Source organism: Ctenopharyngodon idella, chromosome 8 (assembly GCF_019924925.1).
Source record: "Ctenopharyngodon idella isolate HZGC_01 chromosome 8, HZGC01, whole genome shotgun sequence".
NCBI lineage: Eukaryota > Metazoa > Chordata > Actinopteri > Cypriniformes > Xenocyprididae > Ctenopharyngodon > Ctenopharyngodon idella.
This window is the reverse complement of record NC_067227.1, coordinates 31,793,797-31,818,399: the sequence shown is the minus strand read 5'-3', so window position 1 is coordinate 31,818,399 and position 24,603 is coordinate 31,793,797. Positions and strand designations below refer to the sequence as shown.

Here is a 24,603-nt window from a genome sequence, read left to right as displayed (position 1 = left end):
AGATTATTATGGGAATTTTGATTCACCCCAGTGACTTGAAAAATAACTATTTTCTGACATCAGTGGATAACTAAAACATTAAACTAAAATGAGCTTGTTTGCTGTACACCTTGGCACACAGCAGCTTTAAGGCATTGTCCTGTTATTGAGTCAGAAATGACAAGGAGGCAGCCTCACGCAATACAAAGACAATGGAGACAGATGGATTGTCCCGTCGCCACCCCCCGGTGTGGGCGTGGCCTACATGCGCTCTGTACAGTAGATCATTGGTTCACAGCCAAGTACAGAACAGACTTCGCCGCGCCCACTTCCGTAAACAAACCAAATTCGAACATTCTGACCATTCTTGTTTCTCACCTACGTTTGGACAGGACTGAGGATGAAAACGTGAAAATCACTAGAATGGTAGAATTTCGCAGTAAGTTCGTTTTCGCGTTATCAGTCAGAATGTGAAACTACATTGTTTAATATTTTCTAATGAAGTGATAACGCTGCATCTCCGTCTAACCTATGAGACGCACGTGGTCAGTTTTTACGTATTTTAACTTTTACAATGTTGTATTGAGCTTTATTAAACGTTTCAATGCATATTTTTAACACGTAAAAACATCAACTTCCAATGCTTTGTTTACAAGCGTAGGTGGAGAAAGTAATGTCATTTCGCAGGGTTGCCAGGTTTTCACAACAAAACTCGGCCAATTGCCACTCAAAACTAGCCTAAAACTAGCCAAATCGCGTTTCATTCGCGTACTGGGTTTTTTGGCGGAATTTCCCTGGTAAAATCCGCATTCCAGGTGCTAAATATCATGTTATTTGGGGTCGCTTCAACCTGCGGCGTGTTAAAAGTAGCCAAGGTAAACCGGGAAAACCGGGGACTTGGCAACATTGTTATCATGACATCTCGGTGACTCCAGAGGACGCTGAAGTCCCGTTATAAATCTTCTCTATGTCGTGTAAAAATGTTTTGGCTGGCCTGTCACTATTCACATAGCACCGTGCTTTCTATAATTTTCTAAAGCAATTTCGGGATATAGTAATTTTATCCGATTATCCGATATACTTGTTCACTTTGAAAACATCCGCAAAATCAAGAATGATATTGACAATTATGTATATATATATATATATATATATATCAACAAGTAGGAAACAGTATGCAATTGCTATGTCAAGTCCCAGTTATTCTAGCAAAGTGCACATACCAAGGTGTTTTTTTTTTTTAAAGTAAATAAATGGACAGACAGAATAGAAATAGAAAAAGTAAGTGCTAATATTAATGTGTCAAGTGTTGATGAAAAATATGTCTTTAGCCATTTTTTGAAAATTCTGGATCAGTTACAGAGACCTGAGTCCTGACCTTACATGCTGGAAGTACATGCTAGTAATGTTGCATACTGTATATATAGTGAGTGATGCATAGTGATATTTTTGATGTTTTGATACAATTTTGGAAAAATTTAAATTGTCATTTTGCTTAAATAATCATACAACATTACAATAAATAAATAAATAAATAAATATTCTGAGCTTAAATTATACTGAGCTGACTTCATTTGCACTAATTTTTCTTCCAACACTGCTATAACCCTGCTCTACTGTAGTATTAGTGGTTTTTATATTGTTTTTTTTTTTTTCAATTTTAATGATTTAAAATTGATATAATAATTTAATTTAGGTGTTTATTTCATGTTTATAGGTGTATTCTAAAATCACACAAATCGGGGGTTTAAACTGTATTATTCAGATATGTTCTAAATTTTAGTATCAGAGTTTAAAAAATTGCAAACCCTACAGGAAATGGATAGAAGTTAAAACAGCTTAAATAGAATTTATTTTGACTTCCTATGTTTTACATATTCTAACCTTTAGAAAGCTATGGAAGGAAAGAAGAAGATACAGAGAACATCATCTCCAGCACTCAGCGGTGTGTCTATAGAGAGTTCACACTCCATGTATGCACCTCCTGAATTCAGTAATGGAAAGGAGAAGATACAGAGAACATCATCTCCAGCACTCAGCTCTGTGTCTATAGAGAGTTCACACTCCATGTATGCACCTCCTGAATTCAGTAATGGAAAGGAGAAGATACAGAGAACATCATCTCCAGCACTCAGCTCTGTGTCTATAGAGAGTTCACACTCCATGTATGCACCGCCTGAATTCAGTAATGGAAAGGAGAAGATACAGACAACAGCATCTCCAGCACTCAGCTGTGTGTCTATACGGAGTGCAGATTCCATGTTTGCACCTCCTGAATTCACTGATGGATCAGTGCCCTTTGACCCAAGGTAAGGTGCTGCTTCTGTGAAAAGTACAGACTCCCAGGTATGATAGGACACTTAAAATGTAAATTCCTGACATGTCAGTATTGTGGCTTATATTCAAATATATTCAAATCAAGTATATTGCTGTTTGATATTTCTTTATTAAGCTATTTTAAGGTTGTTCAGTGTTTCCAACAGGATTTTGTGTCTGTGGTGGGTGATCTTTGTAGCATCTAGCTGGGTCCAGGGCATTTTAAAGTTAAAAGGTTCAATCTGGTGCACTTTGAGAGCAAAATTAATTATTATTATTATTCTTACTACTACTACTACTACTACAGAAATATATTAGGCTACTATTGTAATACAACTGCACTGTGAAATAAAAATTAATATTTAATCATAATATTAATAAATGTACTTTATAGTAGTAGAATTACAATACTTATGTACAGTACTTAATTTCTCAATTTGGCAGAAAACTGCAAGAAGAACTAAGTTGTGATACACAACTTAGATCAGGCATAACATTATGATCACTGACAGGTGAAGTGAATAACACTGATTATCTCTTCATCACGGCACCTGTTAGTGGGTGGATATATTAGGCAGCAAGTGAATGTTTTGTCCTCAAAGTTGATGTGTTAGAAGCAGGAAAAATGGGCAAGTGTAAGGATTTGAGCGAGTTTGACAAGGGCCAAATTGTGATGGCTAGACGACTGGGTCAGAGCATCTCCAAAACTGCAGCTCTTGTGGGGTGTTCCCGCTCTGCAGTGGTCAGTATCTATCAAAAGTGGTCCAAGGAAGGAACAGTGGTGAACCGGCGACAGGATCATGGGCGGCCAAGGCTCACTGATGCATGTGGGGAGCAAAGGCTGGCCCGTGTGGTCCGATCCAACAGACGAGCTACTGTAGCTCAAATTGCTCAAGAAGTTAATGCTGGTTCTGATAGAAAGGTGTCAGAATACACAGTGCATCACAGTTTGTTGCGTATGGAGCTGCATAGCTGCAGACCAGTCAGGGTGCCCATGCTGACCCCTGTCCACCGCCGAAAGTGCCAACAGCGGACACGTGAGCATCAGAACTGGACCACGGAGCAATGGAAGAAGGTGGCCTGGTCTGATGAATCATGTTTTCTTTTATATCACGTGGATGGCCGGGTGCGTGTGCGTCGCTTACCTGGGGAACACATGGCACCAGGATGCACTATGGGAAGAAGGCAAGCCGGCGGAGGCAGTGTGATGCTTTGGGCAATGTTCTGCTGGAAAACCTTGGGTCCTGCCATCCATGTGGATGTTACTTTGACACGTACCACCTACCTAAGCATTGTTGCAGACCATGTACACCCTTTCATGGAAACGGTATTCCCTGGTGGCTGTGGCCTCTTTCAGCAGGATAATGTGTCCTGCCCATAGGCATAATTTGCGGGTGGGACGGGTGGGACATGTCCCCACCATTTTTTGCCAGGGCAGATATTGTCCCCACCACTTTTTGAAACATCTCGCGGCACGGATGTATCTAAGGGTGTACTCACACTAGGCACGGTTGCCTGAACCGAGCCCGAGCGTGATTGTCCCCCCCTTACCACTCCCCTGCTGGCCTGTACTCACATTGCCCTTAACGTTCTGTGCTGGAACTTACGCCATATTAGATGCAACTTTTTGTATGGAAGAAAACAGGAAGAAATGCACTTTCGCTAAGATATTGCCTAATAGATTTATCATTTATGCCGCGCAGCGATTTTCACTTGCTCGTATCAGAGGATTATTATGAACTACGAAGGCAGATGACATTAATGGAGGATTTGCAGCTTTACTCGCAAACTACAATTCCTGTTCATCAATAAGGTGTGATCCAGACCCGTTATAAACCCAAATACACTCGAATTAAGTACATGAATTAAAAAAGTGTACTATCAAAGTAGTAATAAAGATGTTTGCCGTCGTAATGATGACAGTAGCGCACACAAAGTGGTATCTGTTCCGTGCTCCGGCATGGTTAGCGCTCACACTGCATGCGAACCATGCTCGAGCCCAACCGAACCATGCTCTGGCCCACCTCTTCCAAGCGGGCCAGGGACGGCTAAACGAACTGCGCCCGGGCACAGAAAAGAGTGATCACGCTTGTCAAACGAACCGGGCTTTGGGGGTCAAACGCGCTCTGGCACGGTTCAGAGAGCCTAGTGTGAGTACACCCTAATAAAAGACACATCTCTAGTTGATTAGCAGTTCATTCATTTGAGTTAAATAATAATCTGGCGCTGAGATGTGTTGTTTTTGAAATCATGTTGAGTGCTCGTTGCCGCTGCTATCAGTGGCGCAGCGGTGTTCTCTTGGCGCTCGTGCACACTGCGCAGTCTTCACACAGAGGAGCGTTTCAATCTACCACTTAATGCTGTTGCGGCCGGAGACTATATTTGTTCTAGGTGAAATCACAAAACAAAATGCACATTCGTGTCCCTGCTCTTGATATACAATCACTGATGAACATCTTTGGTTTTAATGAGAAATAGAAATAAATTAAAAATTAATTAAAATAAATTAAAAAATTAAAAATTAAATTAATAAAATAAATTACATGAGGGCGGATTAGAACCCAGAACCTCTGGCATGCTGAACCAAAATTCTACCCCTAGTCCATCAGGACAATATTAAAAGTGGATCAAAGTATTTATTGACTAATGTTAATACTCTCGAGACTAACAATATATTTTATTATAGTAGATGTAAGGACGAAACTATCATATTAAACATGAGGTCTATGTCAATAAATTTTGTGCATTTATTATTGTAATGATACAATTACAATACACCCCCCACCACACACATTCCTGTCCCACCCACTTTTTAAAATAAAGTTATGCCACTGGCCCTGCCACAAAGCAAAAATGGTTCAGGAATGGTTTGAGGAGCACAACAACGAGTTTGAGGTGTTGACTTGGCCTCCAAATTGCCCAGATCTCAATCCAATCGAGCATCTGTGGGATGTGCTGAACAAACAAGTCCGATCCATGGAGGCTCCACCTCATAACTTACAGGATCTGCTGCTAAAATCTTGGTGCCAGATGCCACAGCACACCTTCAGGGGTCTAGTGGAGTCCATGCCTCGACGGGTCAGGGCTGTTTTGGCAGCAAAAGGGGGACCAACACAATATTAGGAAGGTGGTCATAATGTTATGCCTGACCGGTGTATCTAATAATCAAGCATTACAAGTGATGACTGTCAATAATTTAAGTACTGTATTTTTGTATTTGATTTTGTTTGTATTTTTTATAATCATGATATTTAAAGACTACATCTCATTGTTTTAATTTATATATTCATTTAAATTATTGGGATAACCCTACTGTAGTAATGTGCATTTTAATGAATTATTTTTAAATAATTATTTTTTTCTAGTTTGAATTCCAGTTCTGCTCCCCACTACACTGCGTCGTTTGATATGCTCAAGGAGGGACACAAAAGAAGCTTGAAGAGCAAGTATGAGAGCTTATTTGAGGGAACTGAAGAGAATAAAACTTTCCTGAACCGGATTTACACGGAGCTCTTCATCATAGAGAGAGAGAGTGAAGGGGTGAATGAGGAACATGAGATCTTACACATGGAGAAAAATTACAAGACACTACAAGAGACTCCAATTAACTGCAATAAGATCTTTAAACCTCTACCAGGATGTGAGAAGCAGAGAAAAGACAAAATCAAGACCGTTCTTACTAGCGGTATCGCTGGAATTGGAAAAACTGTCTCTGTGCACAAGTTCATTCTGGACTGGGCAGAGGGAAAAGCCAATCGGGATGTAGATTTCATGTTTGTGCTTCCATTTCGAGAGCTGAACTTGATTAAAGATCATCAGTACAGTCTTTACAGACTTCTGATGGACTTTCATCCTGAACTTAAGGATCTGGACTCAAAGATCTTTGAAGAGCATAAAGTTGTGTTCATCTTTGATGGACTGGATGAAAGCAGAATTACACAGATGTTTTCAGAAAATGAGACCGTTTCTGATGTGAATGGGTCTTCATCAGTGGGTGTGTTGATGTCAAACCTCATCAGAGGAAACCTGCTTCCCAATGCTCTCATCTGGATCACCTCCAGACCAGCAGCAGCCAATCATTATCCCTCAAAATATGTTGATCGTGTGACAGAAATTCATGGATTCAGTGATCCTGAGAAGGAGAAATATTTCAGGAAGAAAATCAATGACGAGCATCAAGCCAGCAGAATCTTCTCACACATTAAAAAATTAAGAAGCCTCCACATCATGTGTCATATACCCGTCTTCTGCTGTATCTCAGCCACCGTGCTTCAAAACCTCCTGAAACAAGATGGCAGTGCAGAAATCCCTCAAACTCTGACTGAGATGTACATCCACTTCCTGCTCACTCAGATGAACATGAGGAATCAGAAGTATGAAGAGACAAGTGGAAGAGATCCAGAGAAACTTCTTCAGTCCAACAGAGACACGATTGTGAAACTTGCTGAACTGGCTTACAAGCAGCTGATGAAGGGCAATGTGATGTTCTACGAGGAGGACCTGAGTGAGAGCGGCATAGATGCCACTGACACCGCAGTGTATTCTGGGATTTGCACTGAGATCTTTAAGAAGGAATCTGTGATGCATCAGAGGAAAATCTACAGCTTCATACATTTGAGCTTTCAGGAGTTTCTTGCTGCAATATATGTCTTTTACTGCTTTGTAAATAATATTTCTGAGTTTCTGAATTGTTTTGACTTACTTCCTAATTTGTATAAAGGAGTGATAGACACAGCTCTTCAGAGTAAGAACGGACACCTGGATCTCTTCCTGCGATTCCTGCTGGGCATCTCGCTGGAGTCCAATCAGAGACTCTTACAGGGTTTGCTGAGACACACGGAGAAGAGCTCAGAGAGCATCGGGACAATCACAGCTTACATTAAGGACAAAATTAAACATGAACAGGGTCTCTCAGCTGACAGATCCATCAACCTTTTCCTCTGTCTGCTGGAGATGAAAGATCAGACTCTGTTCAGAGAGATTGTGCAGTTTCTGAAATCAAACAAAGACTCACAGAATAAACTCTCTCCTGCTCACTGCTCAGCAATCGCCTACATGCTCCAGATGTCAGACGAGGCGCTGGAGGAGCTGGACGTCAAGAAATACAACACATCAGATGAGGGCAGAAGGAGACTGGTACCGGCTGTGATTAACTGCAGAAAAGCTCTGTGAGTGTTTACATGTTTACATTTTTTAATACTGAAACATCAGAAATATAGCTTTTGCCTTGAATAATCTGAAAATCAGTTTACAAAAAATTGGTAATTTTTTTTTCATTTAAAGGTGCATTATGTAATATTTTCTGTCTGCTAGAGTCCTATTCGAAACAAAGACGTAGCTTGATTGCGCCAAGTTTGAGCGCGGAATCTTGGGACATGTGGTCTTCACCTCAACGGCCGGTGGAAAAGAATCGGGATGGGACTCGGGAAAAAATCGTGTTCATGGATGCGATTATTAACGTTACTGTAGTATGAAGCAGAGCAGGACCGAGTGTTGTGGGAGCTAAATGAGGCCGCTGGAGCGATTGCGCAACACACGCCTAACGAGCAGCGGAACTTTTATTATGCCACAGTCGCCGGCGCCGCTTCCGCTTTTCTGGTAATGAGTATGAGGTAACACAGCTCTGTTTATCATATTAGAAACATTTGAGTGTGTTGAAAATGATGTTATAACGTTACTCTGTGCGTTCGCTCGGCGGCTGCTGTGAGACACTTGTTACACACTGCAGTAAGATAGATCGATTTTAGTATATCATATTAAATGCTGGATGGATTGTGTTGATAAATGGCATGCAATTAAATTTAAAACATATTGTATGATGGAGAAAATGCTGTATTACTGTTACTAAAAATAAAGCTGCATCTGATTATGCTATGTTAGCTACTTCACAAAGTAGTGTTTTTTCTCTGAGGCATGGTAAAGCATGGTACTCGCAAAAAATCAAGACAATTAGATTTAAACAATAAGACTAAACTTGTTGAGCTATGTAACAATAATTAGTTTTCTGTCTATAAATATATCAAAACAGTTGTTCCCTTGTCTATTAAAACATGTAAATATTAAAGCGTCTTTGGTGTTTCCATGGTTTCTACAAAATAAAAGCGGAAACCGAGGGTAACGCGGGTATGACACAATTGACAGGCGACTCCTCACACGTCCCGGAGCCTTGGTTAAAATGGCAATTTTCTCACAATTTACAAATAGTTGCAAACATTTGGGATGTTGTAAGTACTTAAGTGAACAAAATATATAACACTGGCCTAGTGGTTTTACTGCAAAAATCTTACATATTGCACCTTTAAATGACAAACATGACAGAAATGTGCGGTTCAGGACAGGCTCTTTTCTTCTTATCAAGATCCAGATTACTAATACATTCAGTCATCTATGTATAGGCCTACACTTTTCTCATTTTTTGATTGTAAAATATAATTTTATGTTATTGTTTCTGCACAGCAACAGTGCTCGAAGTGGGCCGGTACGCAGTAACGGTACTTATCTATATTATAAGCTGTAGCATACCCTCACTTTTTTGTCATGAGAAATCGAGTCTCCCCCCAGGAATCGGGTCTCCTTTAGGACCCAGGCAGTAATGCATGATCAAAAGTTATCATGATGTCTTGACTAATTATTGTCACGGTCACCATCTCTCTCACCTTCCCTGAACTCCATTTCCCATCATCCCTCCTTATGCTCACCTGCTCACACTCAGCACTCACCTGCACCTGATCTCCATCACCTCATCAGCACACACTTCACCCTAGCACTTTGTCTGGTCTCGTTGTGAGAAGGATGCACTAACCTGCTACGCTTACCTCTGGATTGTTTATACGTTATTCCTCCATTGTCTCTCCTGATCCTCTGTGTCTCTTTCGTCTCCCAAATCTCCTGTGTCTCCAGCGTCTTCTCCTCCAACTCTCCACTCACCTCTCCAAAGTGTGTGCTCAGCTGCTCACTTCCACAATCTTCTCCAACTACCTGCAAAACAAAGAACTGTCAGTATTATCATTCAGGATTGCATTCCTGCTTTGACTCTTATACTCACCTTCCTGTTTGCTTACCTGCCACATTCAATAAAACTCTGACATTTATTTCTATGTTGTTGTGAGTCTGTGTTCCGTAACAATTATAACCTATTTCACTATTGTATGATGTTTATTACATTAAAAAATGCACAAACAACATGCTTGAAATATAAAATGAATGCCTATGTATTGCATAATAAAACAAACATGGTACCATGCCATTTAAAAGACATTAATGGTCATTATAACACATTTTAAACTATATGAATCATAACGTGATTTTGCAGGAATTATAATCAGGCACTAAAAATACTACCCATTAAAAGTCTATTAGTTTACCCAGCAGTCACTCCTACTAGCAGTGTTGGGGGTAATGCATTACAAGTAACTTGAGTTATGTAATCAGATTACTTTTTCAAGTAACTAATAAAGTAACACATTACTTTTTCAATTTACAACAAAATATTTAAGTTACTTTTTAAAATAAGTTACTTTATCACATTTATTGATTGACAGCTCTCCAGTCACCATGTTGAGAGTGCAGAGGTGTTATGTCGCTGTGTGAACATGATGGGTATTGTAGTTCTAAATGTGAACATGCATTTACTCATCGCACTTGCATGAAACACAGTATTCCTCAATGTATAAAAACGTGAAATGCAATCTCAGAATTTTACACAATCCTGTAATTCACTATATTAAATTACACAAATACACTTCATGTATTTAATCTCACTTTATTAACCAATGTGTTTGCTGCTGACCTTCAGTGATCTAAATCAACCATACTAATAAGCAAAAAATAGTTTAGATTAGGTTTAGAAATAAGAGTGTTAAACTTCCTCCTCTTGTATTCTATTCTTCTTTAATCCAGAATGGCAGAACAGCTGAAAGGTTTGTTTGAGCTGTGCCCTCTACTGTACAGGAGTAAATATGCATTTCCTTCAGCCTGAGGCTCATTCATTTCACTTTTGGTGTGAAAGGGCCTTTATATTTGCCAAAAATAGAACTTTTTTTGTTGTTATTAAACAAACAAGTATGCCCAGCCCAGGTGAGAAAAAGTAATGCAAAAGTAATGTAATGCATTACTTTTAATAAAAAGTAACTAATGTAATTAGTTACTTTTTTAGAGTAATAATATAGGCCTATACATTTTTCAGTTGTAGTCTTTTAAAAAGGCATCTGAAATAATAAACTAAGTGCAATGTAGTGTTGTCACAAATATAGATTTTTCAATACATATCGATACTGAAATATCTGAAATGTTTCCAATACTCATTTTCTGCAGAATAGATACACGATACCAGCTGATCTTTCTCTCATCTCTCTGACAGTGCGTTAACACACAAACCCGCCTCCCCTCACTCATTTCATTTGCTCTGGATGAATATTATTGGTGTTACAGGGCTTGAATTTCGGCATAGGATTGCGCATATCGTACATAATTTTACTCATTCTCGCAGATTTTGTACTCACACCTAAAGTATGCGCACATAAAGCCGCCTCTCAGTACTAAATTGAGTTCTGTTTCGCCTCTTATTGCACTTAAACAGTCAAATAGATACAAAATAATGTCAAAATGCTGGTCTTGACGACTATTCACATAAACACAGTATGTTTTAAGTGAGCATAAACAGTTGCGACAGAAAACGCATGTATAAAAGTATAATGGATCCGTGCGTCATGTCTTAAAGTGACAGCAGCCTAATATACCTGCTGCCAAATTATGAGATAATATTAAAAATATCTGTATGGCAGTATTTTCCCATGGCATCGATGTCAAAATTATGGCCAGTGAAAATGCAGAGTGGCTAGTAACTTTGAAATCCACTAGCCACAGTACCTGGTGAGCAAAAAAGTCAGTGTCAAGCCCTGGTCAGTGCTATTCAGCGTGTTCCTCAGTCCGCAGCACCAGCATCAGAAGCAGAGGACAAGGTGTGTGTTTATTGATAGATTGTCATGATATCTGCATCTGCAGTATTTGGTCATAAATTCTGTTTACATAATGTAATGAGGGAGTGTTTTTCGAGACAGTTTTCCATCCACAAGTTTTCGCTGCCGTCACCCCTCATCACACCAGTGAAAACAGAATGCGAAGACGCTTTAGAAATTGTTATTTTCAATTGAAAATTACATTTTAAAATTAAAATGTATTATTGTGGATGTGGCATTAGATTAACATCATGCACAGAAATTATTAAAGACAATTACACTGTAAAAATGATTTGTTGGTTTAATGTAATAGCCTAGGTTGCCTTTAAAATTGAGTTTATTCAAAGTAAAAATTTGAGTTGAAACAAAGGAGATTAGTTTATTCAGCAGAAATTCAAAATATTGTTATCTGACCAACCTTTGTGAACTTAAGCTGATTTGACAAAAGATTGAATTATAGAAGTGGCAAATTAATAGATTCATGTTGTTGTTTTTTATTTAAATAGAAAACAAAAAAGGAATGGTTTGGTATAAGGCAGATTAAACATTGCCAATCTAGACAAATACAGTAATATTAAGTTTGTCTGTATTCTAAATTAATATTAATGAATATGATCTGGTTAGTTAAAATTATTTTAAATTAAATCAATATTCAGGTATTGACTTGATAGGTAGTGTAGAGCCTATTGTATGTCGTTCCTGCATACACTAGTGTACAAACACTTTATTAAATGTTTTTTTTAATCATACCCTGCCTCGAGGGGGAGTACCAGCACTTTATTTTTTCCACTTCAAGCACTGCACGCCAAAAGACTCTATTTACTTCAGCCTAGATGTTATTTGCCAAAACCTACCAACTAATCATTTAAATTACTAAAATACTAAAATAACAATCATTGACGTTAAAAGCCTAATATAGGTGTCCATTACATCAACTGAAACAGTGTTTATTCTCTTTCAGTCTTGCTGAGTGTAATATCACAGATCAGTGCTGTGAAATCCTGGCCTCAGCTCTACAGTCATCGAATTCACCGCTGATAGAGCTGGACCTGAGTAACAATGACCTGCGGGACGCTGGTGTGGAGATTATCTGTGCTGGACTGAAGAGTCCAAACTGTCGGCTAGAGATACTGAGGTGAGTAAAGGCCCTTTCACACGGGACGACGCAGTGTTTAGTTTGCCGCTTAAACGTAATGTAATGAAATTCCCAGAGTTGTATGATCCATCAAAAATCTCAAAGAGATATAAATAAAAAATCATGGGAGCTTGTGAGTGTACAAGTTGGTTTTAGAAGTAAAAAATACATGCAAAATGTAACTAGTCATTTTCCCATGAGATGATAAATAACAAATAACACGAACACAAAATTTCTGTTATGATTTATTTACTTAGTTTTTAGTAAATACAAATGTGACCTTGTTGATTGTGACTATGGCATTGTTTGCCCAGAGAGACAAGAAATCCCAACCTGATTTTTAATGACTCTTTGTAGATTGTCTGGCTGTATGGTGACAGAGGAAGGCTGTCGTTATCTGGCTTCAGCTCTCAGTTCAAACCCTTCACACCTGAGGGAGCTGGATCTCAGCTACAATCACGCAGAATTCCAGATGTTTTCTGCTCTGCTACAGAATTCAGACTGCAAACTGAAGAAATTTAAGTATGTTGGATTTCATGACACACTGTATGTGTTTTTGGACGCCTTTTAAATATGGAATCAGATTTAGTTTTGAAAGTACAGTTATGTTCAAAATAATAGCAGTGTGTTCAAAATCCTTATAATAACGTTTATTTCAATACAGGCAAATGCATTGGGAACACTGCACATTCTATTCTAAATCAAAACAAGAAGAAACATGAAGAAAAAATGATCAAATTTGTTATTACTTTACAGAAAGTGAAGAAAAAGGAATATTAGGCTGTTCAAAAAATAGCAGTGTCTGCATTTTTCTTTATAAAGTCAAACATTTACTGTATAAACTGAAAAATGCTTAAAGATTTTGCTTTCTTGGGAATCATTGAACTAATATTTAGTTGTATAACCACGGTTTCTGAGAACTTTCACATCTGTGTTGCATGGAGTCGACCAACTTCTGGCACCTGTGAACAGGTATTCCAGCCCAGGACGATTGCACTACACACCACAATTCCTCTGCATTTCTTGGTTTTGCCTCAGAAACAGCGTTTTTGATGTCACCCCACAAGTTTTCTATCGGATTAAGGTCCGGGGATTGGACTGGCCACTCCATAACGTTAATCTTGTTGGTCTGGAACCAAGATGCTGCTCGTTTGGTGTGTTTGGGGTCGATGTTTTGTTGAAACACCCATTTTAAGGGCATTTCCTCTTCGGCATGAGGTAACATGACCTCTTCAAGTATTTTGATGTACTCAAACTGATCCATGATCCCTGGAATCCAATAAATAGGCCCAACACCATAGTATGAGAAACATCCCCATATCATGATGCTTGCACCACCATGCTTCACTGTCTGTGGGGGACTTTGCGGGACTTTGCCGGGGTTTCTTGCCAATAGCTTGGCTTCACATAGGTGTCTTCTAATTATTACAGTACTCACAGGTAACTTTAGACTTTCTTTGATCTCCGTGGAGCTGATCTTTGCCATTTTGGCTATTCTTCGATCCATTCGAATGGTAGTTTTCCGTTTTCTTCCACATCTTTCTGATTTTGGTTGCCATTTTAAAGCATTGGATATCATTTTAGCTGAGCAGCCTATCATTTTCTGCACTTCTTTATATGTTTTCCCCTCTCTAATCAACTTTTTAATCAAAGTACGCTGTTCTTCTGAACAATGTCTGGAACGACCCATTTTACTCCGATTTTCAGAGAGAAATGCACAGTACATTTGCTGCCTTCGTCCTTAAATAAGGGCCATTTGTTTGACATCAGTTTTTTACAGAATTAATTGAATTTGATTCATCTCTAATTGAACTCCACACTGCTATTATTTTGAACACGCCCATTTTAATTAATGATTCAGTTACACATAATCAGCAGCATGCATGTCATGACTGTTGGGTCTGTTGGTTTTCTATTACTCTACTACACCTATTAGTAAAATATTTGCCATGTAGAAATATAATTTCTATCAAAAACAGTGATTGATCTGGTTAGTGATGTTGGACTGCTATTATTTTGAACATAACTGTATGTTTGCTTTTTTGTCCTGATAAATGTTCCTGTTTACATTTGTAATGATTTACAGCTTTTTAAAAAATCTTATTTGATCTAAATAAAGTCTGCTAATATTGTTAAAGTAAAAAAAAAAATACTGTGAGAAAAGTAGGTTGTCCTGAAAGTATTAGAACTATTCCTATTTCATTCCTACATTTCTTTTTCACTCTTTAGTGCAGCCCATTGTGGAGATTTCAGGATCACACCAGGACTGCGAAAATGTAGGTTATATATATATATATATATATAAAAAATAATGATTGTCTGATACACACACACACACACACACACACACACACACACACACACACACACACACACACACAGTGTCTGTTGTTCTAATGTCTCTTGTTGTGTACAGATGCCTGTGATCTCACGCTGGATCCAGACACGGCAAACACTCGTCTCGCTCTGTCCGAGGGGAACAGACGGGTGTCGCTTGTGGAAGATGACCAGCCATATCCCGAACATCCAGAGAGATTTAAGCACCAGGAGCAGGTTCTGTGTAGAGAAACTCTGTCTGAACGCTGTTACTGGGAAGTTGAATGGAGTGGAGGGGCTTATGTTGCAGTAACATATAAAGAAATCAGAAAGAAAGGAGTGAGCGACTGTAAATTTGGGTGGAATGAAAAGTCCTGGAGTCTTTTCTGTACTACTGATAGATATAGTGCCTGGCATGATAATAAGAACACAGACATATATGTCCATTCAGACCCCTCAAAGAGAGTAGCAGTGTATCTAGACAGGCCGGCTGGCACTCTGTCCTTCTACAGCGTCTCCAAAACACACGCGCTCACACACATACACACGTTCAACACCACGTTCACTGAACCGCTCTACGCTGGGTTTGCAGTTTATGGTTCAGTGTTTCTGTCAGGGTGAACAGCCTTCTGCTTTTTAAGACATTAAACATTTCTTAAGTCATTAATAAGTAATTAATAAGTTCATTATGTTTCATAATAAACTCTTGTATGTTACAGGATGTAGGGGCATGTTTATCATAACACTATATTTAATTGAGTGAATGTGCTCCCTTCAAACATCAGGAACACTAAAAGACATCAGTCAAGTTAATTAGCTGCTGTTCTTTCACTTGTGATTCATAGATGAAGCACATATCAGAATGGATTACAATATCGTGGTATATATCAGTTACTGTGATACAAAATTACTTGTTTAGGTGATGTCATTTATTTGATATGTCATATTTATACAATACAATAGAATTTTATTAAAGGTGCAGTAAGCAATTTCTGAGAAACGCTGTTGAAAATTGAAATCAACAGTTTTGTGAATATTTACTAGATATCTGTGCTGTTTGTTGAAAAAAACAGTGCTGGAGAAAAAACAAAGTGGATCGGATTGATCCACGGAGCACCAAAACATTATTGTAGCCAATCAGCAATAGGGGGCGTATCCGGTCATGATGAGGAAGGAGGGAGAGAGAAAGTGGGACATTTGTAGTAGAAAGACAGATAGCTGAGATATTACCATAACCGGTAAAACCTGAAAGCCAAAGAAAGAAAACATCTGTATATTCTACTTTCTTTAAATACTATGGTAATGCCGTAAATGAGTCTGCCGCGACATTTCTACCCTTCCTTCTCTTATAAAAGAACCTTTTTATCATAGTAAAATCTACATATCGTTCGCAACAAACGTATTGTTTAGCCTAAAACATGTTGAAGATTAGCTGACAGGCAGTCGATTCATTAAATGATAAGCTGTTTCCTCACAAAAGCGGTTTATTCAGTGTAGTGAAGCCTCTTCTCCATTGAAATCCATCAAAAAAAACACCAAAATAAAAAACAGCTTCTGGTCTCCTTTCCCGCGAACTGGCAGCCGCATCGTTAGCATTAGCCGTTACGCTTTTTTGGCTAATGGTTGCAGGCTTGCCATCAAATGCTTCAGTTTTTTTGTATTCGCAATGTTGTTCATCACAGAACCAAATACTCAATACTTAAAGACTTGCTATTTATTTTCAAACTTAAACATTTTTTTTATATTTTAACCTGGATTAGCATGCCCTATAGATTAAAAATGTTCTGATTATTTGTTATTGTTCAGTGACATACGGCTTCATTAGTTAACATGTTAATTCATTATTACCAAACTGACAATGAAAAATACTTATGAAGCATTTATTAATCTTAGTTAATGTTAATTGTTACCTGTTGTTCTTTATAATTCTTTTGCACTTTAATAATCTGTTTGAAAATGTTTAGTTTATATTTCTTTTGTGTATTGTGTTATTGTATTTAAACATTCAGAGTTCTTAAACCTGTTATACTATGACAACACTTTTTTTGCAACTTATTTCAATATTGTGATACCATAAAAAAGCTTCAGCAATTATCCGCAACATGAAAATTTGATACCGTCATATGCCTAGTTGTCCTTATTGTTGAAAACCTGAGCTCCTGAAATACAAAAACCAAACTGTAAGTACAGTGCATTATAATACAATGCTGTGTGTGTTACTTTAAGAGAGCAATCAAACATCTGTTTTATTTTCTTTGTTTTTTATATGATTTCATTTTAAAATCATTTATAATTAGTCATTTATGTAGTTGCCATTTGATTTTATAATTTAACCATGTATTCATATTATTTGATTTACATCATTTATTCTTTAATCATTTATTCATCATTTTATTATTAATATTCATTTGTCACTTTGTTTTTATAATTTGTATCACTATATTTCCTTTCTATTGTTGTTTAATATTATGATTGTGTGGTTTGAAGGAATGTTTGTCTTCATGAGTAAGATTTAAGAGAATGTCTCCATTTCAAGATTTTTAACGTCACAGGATGATGTTGTGAAGAAGTGATTTTCTATTGCTTTACCTTTGGTATAATAACAATTGTTGGATTTGTACTAGTCAAACAAAGTCTGAGCATTGAAACTAAGATTATTCAATAAACACTGCTCTTTTTATTATCATCACTTCTTCTCCTGCTTTTTCTTTTGTCTGTCTTTCTCAGTCAAACTCTAAGGCTGATAGACTGTTTTGGGTAGCAGACAAGACTTGCTGATGACAGGTTTTACTGGTTTTGGACACCAGACAAAATGGATATCTTTTCACAGCTTCCGGCATCCGGGGTCAGATCTGATATTTCTGACATGGGGATTCCATCTGATCTAACAACGTGTAAACAGCCCTTTAGCAGAAATATACTTTTGGCCACTGCCTTTATTCAGATATATGTACAACATTTGACAGGATGGATGTCATGCCACACAAATCAGAAAACCCAATAATTACACATTTTGTTTTATTTTCTTTATCAAAATGGAATACAATTTGAAGGCCATAAGAGTTGACAAGCAGTGACCATTTCCTTTGCTTGACATAATAAGACTTGTAGACTTCTGAGCTTTGACAAAGACACTACAAATGTTCAATAAACTCATTTCTTCATCATCACTTCATCTCCTGCCTCCTGCATTAGCCGTCTGGCTGTAAAAGAGACTTTAGCAATCACAAAGATGTTTGATATTCAAAGTAAAATGTGAAGCAAGAATAAATAAAGGGAAAATTCAGTGTGTATTAAGAAGGTTGCTAATAATCTAATAGTAGTTCTGTCCGAATCTATTAAATTGTGTGAAATACTGCTCTTTGGGAACCTGTTTTTTTTTCAATTTTATTATTATTTCAGGTTATTGTATATTTGTCAGTTTCTTCAATGACTCTGCATTATTTCACAGCAATACAAATGTGACTACTATTATTTCACAATACCTTCAACCACCACTAGAGAGAAGCATTTACTTGTGTAAGTCCTTCTGTTAATGTTTTTATCCAGTTTGTTAGTAAGATTTGCCTTTAGGGCTCCTGCTGACTGAGATTTTAGTGGCTTGTGCAGCTGAATATACACAGTTGCACAAAGCCTTTCCTTCACGCCCAGTTCCATTTTAAGATGGCAAAAGTGAAAATATTATACAGATTTCTCATCTCACTACTAGAGACAGTTTAAATGCAAGGAGAACTGATGAGAACTAATACAAAAGGCACAATTTAACGGCCCGTATCTCCTGTTAGAATTGTGTTTTTCCTCTGAAAGCTCTTGAAAGCTTTGTCCTCATTGCCCTTTTTGCTGTGATCTCTCTTTCATCCTCTCTCTCTCTCTCGCATTGCATTGCCAACCCATTTCTGTAATTCCTCCTACACTCCCGAGAACCCATCCCAGCCTGGACTGGAAGGTAATCGATTCATGCTGTCAGTAAAAAGCTCTGCGTCAGAGTCTCGCCGCCTGCTATAAAAAGCCCTACCAGTGCCGCTACATCCTCACAGACCTCTCTCCACAGCAGCAGCAGCAGCACTGCGGAAACCATCTCTGTTCTCTTCTCTCTTCAACAACCATGTGCTCAATGAGTTACAATCCTTATCTTCCGTCTGTGCAGCGGAGGCGGGTGGTGGTGCGTAGCGGGACGCCCTTCAGCAGTCGCTCTCGATCCGTCTACTCGACCTATTCGTCCCCGTCCCGTGCGTCGGTTCTCTCCTCCTCTGCAGGTCTGCAGCGCTCTGCGGCATCGGCAGAGCTGGACCTGAGCCAGGCCTCTCAGCTGAGCTCGGAGTTCAAAGTGGTGCGGAAGCAGGAGAGGGCCCAACTTCAGGACCTCAACGACCGCTTTGCCAGCTTCATTGACCGTGTGCATGGCCTGGAGCTCCAGAACCGTTCCCTGGAGTCAGAGCTGCTCCTGCTGCGCCAGAGGCACTGCGAACCCTCCCGTCTCAGGGGTCTGTACGAGCAAGAGGCGAGGGAACTCCGTGCGGCGGTAGACGAGGCCCGTAGGGAGCGCCAAGCGGCTCAAGAAAGGCGGGACCGACTGGAAGAGGCACTCAAGGCCTTGCAGAGTCGCTATGAAGAAGAAGTCCTGGCCCGTGAGGAAGCTGAAGGCCGGCTGGTGGACGCCAGGAAGGGGGCGGACGATGCGGCGTTGTCCCGGTCTGAGCTCGAAAAAAGAGCCGACACTCTACTGGATGAGCTGGACTTCCTCAAAAGGCTCCATGAAAACGAGATTGCCGAGCTCCAAGCCCAGGTGCAGTACAGCGCCCAGGTGTCGGTGGAGATGGAAGTGGCCAAACCGGACCTCTCTGTAGCTCTCCGAGACATCCGAGGTCAGTATGAGCGCCTGGCTCAGCAGAACATCCAGGCTGCAGAGGAGTGGTTCCGTGGGAAGGTGAGCACCATTACGGAGGACACGGCCAAACACACGGAGAACATCCGCACCGCTAAAGACGAGGCCGGGGAGTACCGTCGCCTGCTGAAAGCTCGAGACCTGGAGATCGAAGCATGCCAGGGCCTCAACCAAGCTCTGGAGAGACAATTGCAAGAGGTCGAGGAGAAACAGAGCGCAGAGATCGCTGATTTACAGGTCAGAATGATAACTACATGTCATCAATTTACATTTATGCATTTGGCAGATGCTTTCTATTTAAAGTGACTTACATTGCACACATTTGATCAGTTCCTGCTATCCTTGGGAATTGAATCCGTTTTGTACACAAAAGTCTAACCTTTTGTCTTTAATTTCTGTCTGGACAGGATACCATCGGTGACTTGGAGAATGAGCTAAGGACCATGAAGAGTGAAATGGGCCGTTACCTAAAAGAATATCAGGACCTTCTCAATGTGAAGATGGCCTTGGACATTGAGATAGCTGCTTATAGGTTAGTAATGTCAACAGTTTTGCTTCATTGCATTTGATATGTATAACCTATATAACATTGTTTACATTTGATCCCCCCATTCTTGAATATTATAAAATATAAAGTCCATTTACATTCCAACAGGAAACTTCTAGAAGGAGAAGAAACCCGCTTCAACGTGGGCGGTATTGGTGGTATCTCCAGTGTTTTCTCTCCCCTCCATCGCTGCCACTCCTTCTTTCGGCCGTCCAGTGTTCTCTGTGCAGGCCAGTCTGAGCTCTGGCGCCCCCTATCTTCTGGGAAGCAGATTGATGAGCTACTCTGCCACTGCGGATGAGATTGTAGAAGCCAGTCAGGCGCAGGAGGCCGGGGCAAGTCCTGAGAAAGAAGAGGAGGAGGAGGAGGAGGAGAAGAAGGAGGTGGTGGAGGAAGAGGGTGAGAAGGAGGAGGAGGAGGAAGAAGAGGGTGAGAAGGAGGAGGAGGAAGAAGAAGAAGAAAAAGGTGAGAAGGAGGAAGAAGTAAAAGAGGAAGAGGAAAAAGAAGAGGGTGAGTATCATTTGTTTTATATATAATTTGTTTTCATATAAAAATTACTACTATTTATTATGTTTTAAAACATTGGTGCATATACAGTAAATGAAAATTATTAATATTATTTTCCCTATATTGTATTTTTTCCTATTATTTGTTCACATTTATCATCATTTAGTGAAAAAGGTTCATTATAGCTAGTTTTTTTTTATTGGATATACATATATATATATATATATATATATATATATATATATATATAAACTTAATTTAATTCATATAAAGATTACTAGTATTTATTATGTTTTGACACACTGGTGCATATACAGTATATATTTTTTCCCATTATGTGAATATACAATACATACATTTAATACACACACACACACACACACACACACACACACATATATATATATATATATATATATATATATATATATATAGTTATAACTCTAATTATAAAAAAATGAGAAATATATTACTGTTGTAAATTACAATAAACTATGAATATTCAATAAAAATGAATGTGATAATATTAATATTTTTATTTTAGGCTACAAGTTAAAATACTAATATTTATGTCTCAAATTCTTTCAATATGTAAATATTTTTTGACACAATTCTTTGGAATGTTCAACATTTCAGTTAAACATTTCAAATCAAAAAGCTTTTATTTTGACAGAATACTGGTGAAATTATGTGACATTTTATTTTATTTCATTTCAAGTAACAAAAATAAACTATAATGACCCTGGTTCTGGGTCAAACTGAATCCAATTGGATTCAAATTAATGCACCAAAAATTACTCAATAATTACAATGTATTTATTTAAATTTTTTATTTTACTTTGTTTTAAAAACTTTTATGTGCTTTCCTGACGTTCAAACACTAGAGCATGGCACAAAATTCACAAGTATGAACTAAAAAATGCATGTACATTTCTTGAAATAAAAGTGTCTGCAAAATGCATAAATCTAAAGTTAAATACCCTCAGAGGGGAGATGAGAAACTGACACTGAACTGACATAAAGGAAAGATACTTTTGTTATTCTTCTAAACATTCACTGTTATTGGCAGATGGCAGATAGTGGCAAAAGCCTGAATATAATTTTTGTAGCACCCACATTTGTACTCTGTTGTCTTTTTTACAGGTGAAGAGGAAGAAGGTGAGGATAAGGGAGAAACAGAAGAGGAGGAAGGAAAAGAGGAAGAAGGAGGAGAGGGTGAAGAAGGTGATAAAGAAGAAGGTGAAGGTGAAGAGGAAGAGAAGGATGATGCTGGAAAAGAAGATGAGAAAAAGAAAGGAGATGACAAGAAAGAGAGTAAGGCTGAGAAAGAAAAGCCAAAAGAGAAGTAAACACACCTGACCAAACCCCCTGGTGCTAGCTGGAGGTGATCAAACCTCGCGCGTTTATCTCACACCTGCAGACGTCTCAACAACAAGTCCACTGTGTCCTGCTGCTCAATTTCAAATTCAGTTCCAATTAAAAGCAATGTGTGCAAACGAGAATAATAAATGCAACGTAGAGATCGCCTAAAGCCAAAGTAGCCTATGCATGAACACATGCCTTACGTTTGCGCTTGGCAGGGAAGTTGTGATTGCAGGTTCTTTGTGTTGGTTTAATTGTTGTTTATTTATTAAAATGCTATTCTTTGAGCATTGTGTCAGTTTGCCTTCAGCATTAATCACACTATCAACTGCCTATGATAACACAAGTGTGCTTAGTATTGAAAATGCCTTATACCAGATCCTCAAAGAAAGGCTTATTGCCTATCAATAAAATCTTGACAAACCTCCTTAACCTAGCGCGTTGTTTTTCTGCTTATGCTGACTGTGCTGTACACTGTATATAATATATATGCATACTGAATAAATACTAAGAGTATAGTATATGCTATTCTACGACCAACTAAATCTGCTTGTATGTAGCCATCAACTCCAGAGCTGCGCATTGATTATTTATTCATGACAGCTGTAATCAATATAATGCAAGAAACCTCAGAGCTCAGCTAAAGTGATTCACTAGAGTGAAGTCATGTGACTATTTTGTGCCCATTCAGCACTGCAGAATTCAGGCAAAGCACAGCTTCTGGTTCCAGTGCACATATATATATGAGGTGAGTGTTGCATAGTGGCTAAAATCTGGGCTGCTAACAGGGAAGTTTTAGGTTTGAAACCACTGTGCACTAAGTAGGGGTGTGAATCGTCACTGGTCTCACAATTCGATTAGATTATCATGTCAACGATTCGATTTGATTGTGTTGCATCCTCAATTTTCAATATGTAGTGCACATGGCCACATTTTTGTCAATGAATACAAGCAGTCAGATAGCCTATATGAACTCCCTTTTTATTTGATCTACTCCAAGAAAGTACACTTCCTATATGTAGCAAACATCAAACAAAACTGAAGTCTGAATGACAGGAGCATTTACAAGTAATAAACACTAAAAGTGCATGAAAATGTCAAATTGTGTGCTTTAAAGGATTAGTTCACTTTCAAATGAAAATTAGCCCAAGCTTTACTCACCCTCAAGCCATCCTAGGTGTATATGACTTTCTTCTTTCTGATGAACACAATTGAAGTTATATTAATAAATATCCTGACGCATCCGAGCTTTATAATGGCAGTGAGCGATACCAATGAGTATGAGCTGAAGAAAGTGTCTCTGTCCACATCCATCCATCATAAACGTACTCCACATGGCTCCAGGGGGTTAATAAAGGCCTTCTGAAGCGATGCGTTTGTGTAAAAAAAATATACATATTTAACCAGTTATTAAGTAAAATATTTAGCTTCCGCCATACCGCCTTCCGTATTCAACGTACGAACAAAGTGTAAAACTCTCGCAGTTCAAAAAGCTTACGCTACGTCCTACACCTTCCCAACTTACGGAAAAATGACGCAATGCCAGTTCCGTTTTTTTTTTTTTTTTTCGAAACTTTATAACTGGTTAAATATGGATCTTTTTTTTTTTTTTACACAAATGCATCAATTTGCTTCAGAAGGCCTTTATTAACCCCCCGAAGCCGTGTGGAGTATGTTCAAAGTCCCTCTAAGACAAGTCATTTCACTCGGTGGCCATCTTTGAAACGCCTCTCAGGCATGCAAGTGCAGCTCCTATCTCTTTGAATGGGGAAACATCAAATTCTCCAAAGCTGTTTGCCAAGCTTTCAATTAAATTTCATATTTGAAATCACCAATGAAATCTGACAACAACTGTCTCATAAATTTTGTTTCTAAATGCTTGAATCTTGACAAAAAATGGTATTTTTCAGGCTGGATCAAGCTAATCAAGCTAAAACGTCTCATTTCGAAAGTGCGCGTTTGACTGTTTCTAAAGGAACCGGAGCTTCTAACGGCCGCTGCAGTGACGCGATGACTTTACCAATCGTTGATGCGGGACTTATTCAGCCATATTTCGCTTTGCACTTTATCCCATTCAAAACAATAAGAGTGACGCGTCTTGTGTTATTCTATAGTCTTTGGTATGTTTATGATGGATGGATGTGGATGGAGGCACTTTCTTCAGCTCATACTCGTGACCCCTGTTCAGTGCCATCATAAAGCTCGGATGCGTCAGGATATTTATTATAATATATCCGATTGTGTTCATCAGAAAGAATAAAGTCATAAACACCTAGGATGGCTTGAGGGTGAGTAAAGCTTGGGCTAATTTTCATTTGAAAGTGAACTAATCCTATAAGTTACAATAACGCTCTCACACATGCTCGAACGCACGCTGCAAATGTTAAAATAATGGGTGCATTTTTTTTTTTATTACTGGCTTTTGTGTTTCGCCCCCCTCCGCCATTTTAAGCTAGCGTGACGAGAAGCGCGTATGCGACGATTCGACGAATGACGTCAGAAAAACGTCAGTAGGCTATAATCGATTATGGTTTATTACTGCATCGATGCAGAATCGTCCACGTCCGCATTGCGATGCACCGTAGAAACGATTTCAACA

At 38.7% G+C, this 24,603-nt stretch overlaps 2 protein-coding genes across 2 annotated transcripts; both read left to right on the top strand.

Moving 5' to 3' along the window:
• Window positions 1-274: 274 nt before the first annotated feature.
• Window positions 275-17,392, top strand: si:ch211-255g12.8 (protein NLRC3). Its single transcript, XM_051904455.1, has 7 exons — window positions 275-418; window positions 1,870-2,288; window positions 5,661-7,463; window positions 12,214-12,387; window positions 12,745-12,909; window positions 14,617-14,663; window positions 14,804-17,392. The coding sequence occupies exons 2-7, from the start codon at window positions 1,876-1,878 to the stop codon at window positions 15,322-15,324; spliced, it is 3,123 nt and encodes a 1,040-aa protein (XP_051760415.1). The 5' UTR covers window positions 275-418; window positions 1,870-1,875; the 3' UTR covers window positions 15,325-17,392.
• A 389-nt stretch (window positions 17,393-17,781) lies between these two features.
• Window positions 17,782-22,436, top strand: neflb (neurofilament light chain b). The gene is given in 5 exon segments (XM_051904460.1): window positions 17,782-19,825; window positions 19,996-20,120; window positions 20,244-20,301; window positions 20,303-20,645; window positions 21,786-22,436. Coding segments are annotated over 5 exon segments (1,749 nt in total). The 5' UTR covers window positions 17,782-18,808; the 3' UTR covers window positions 21,992-22,436.
• The last annotated feature ends 2,167 nt before the right edge of the window (window positions 22,437-24,603 follow it).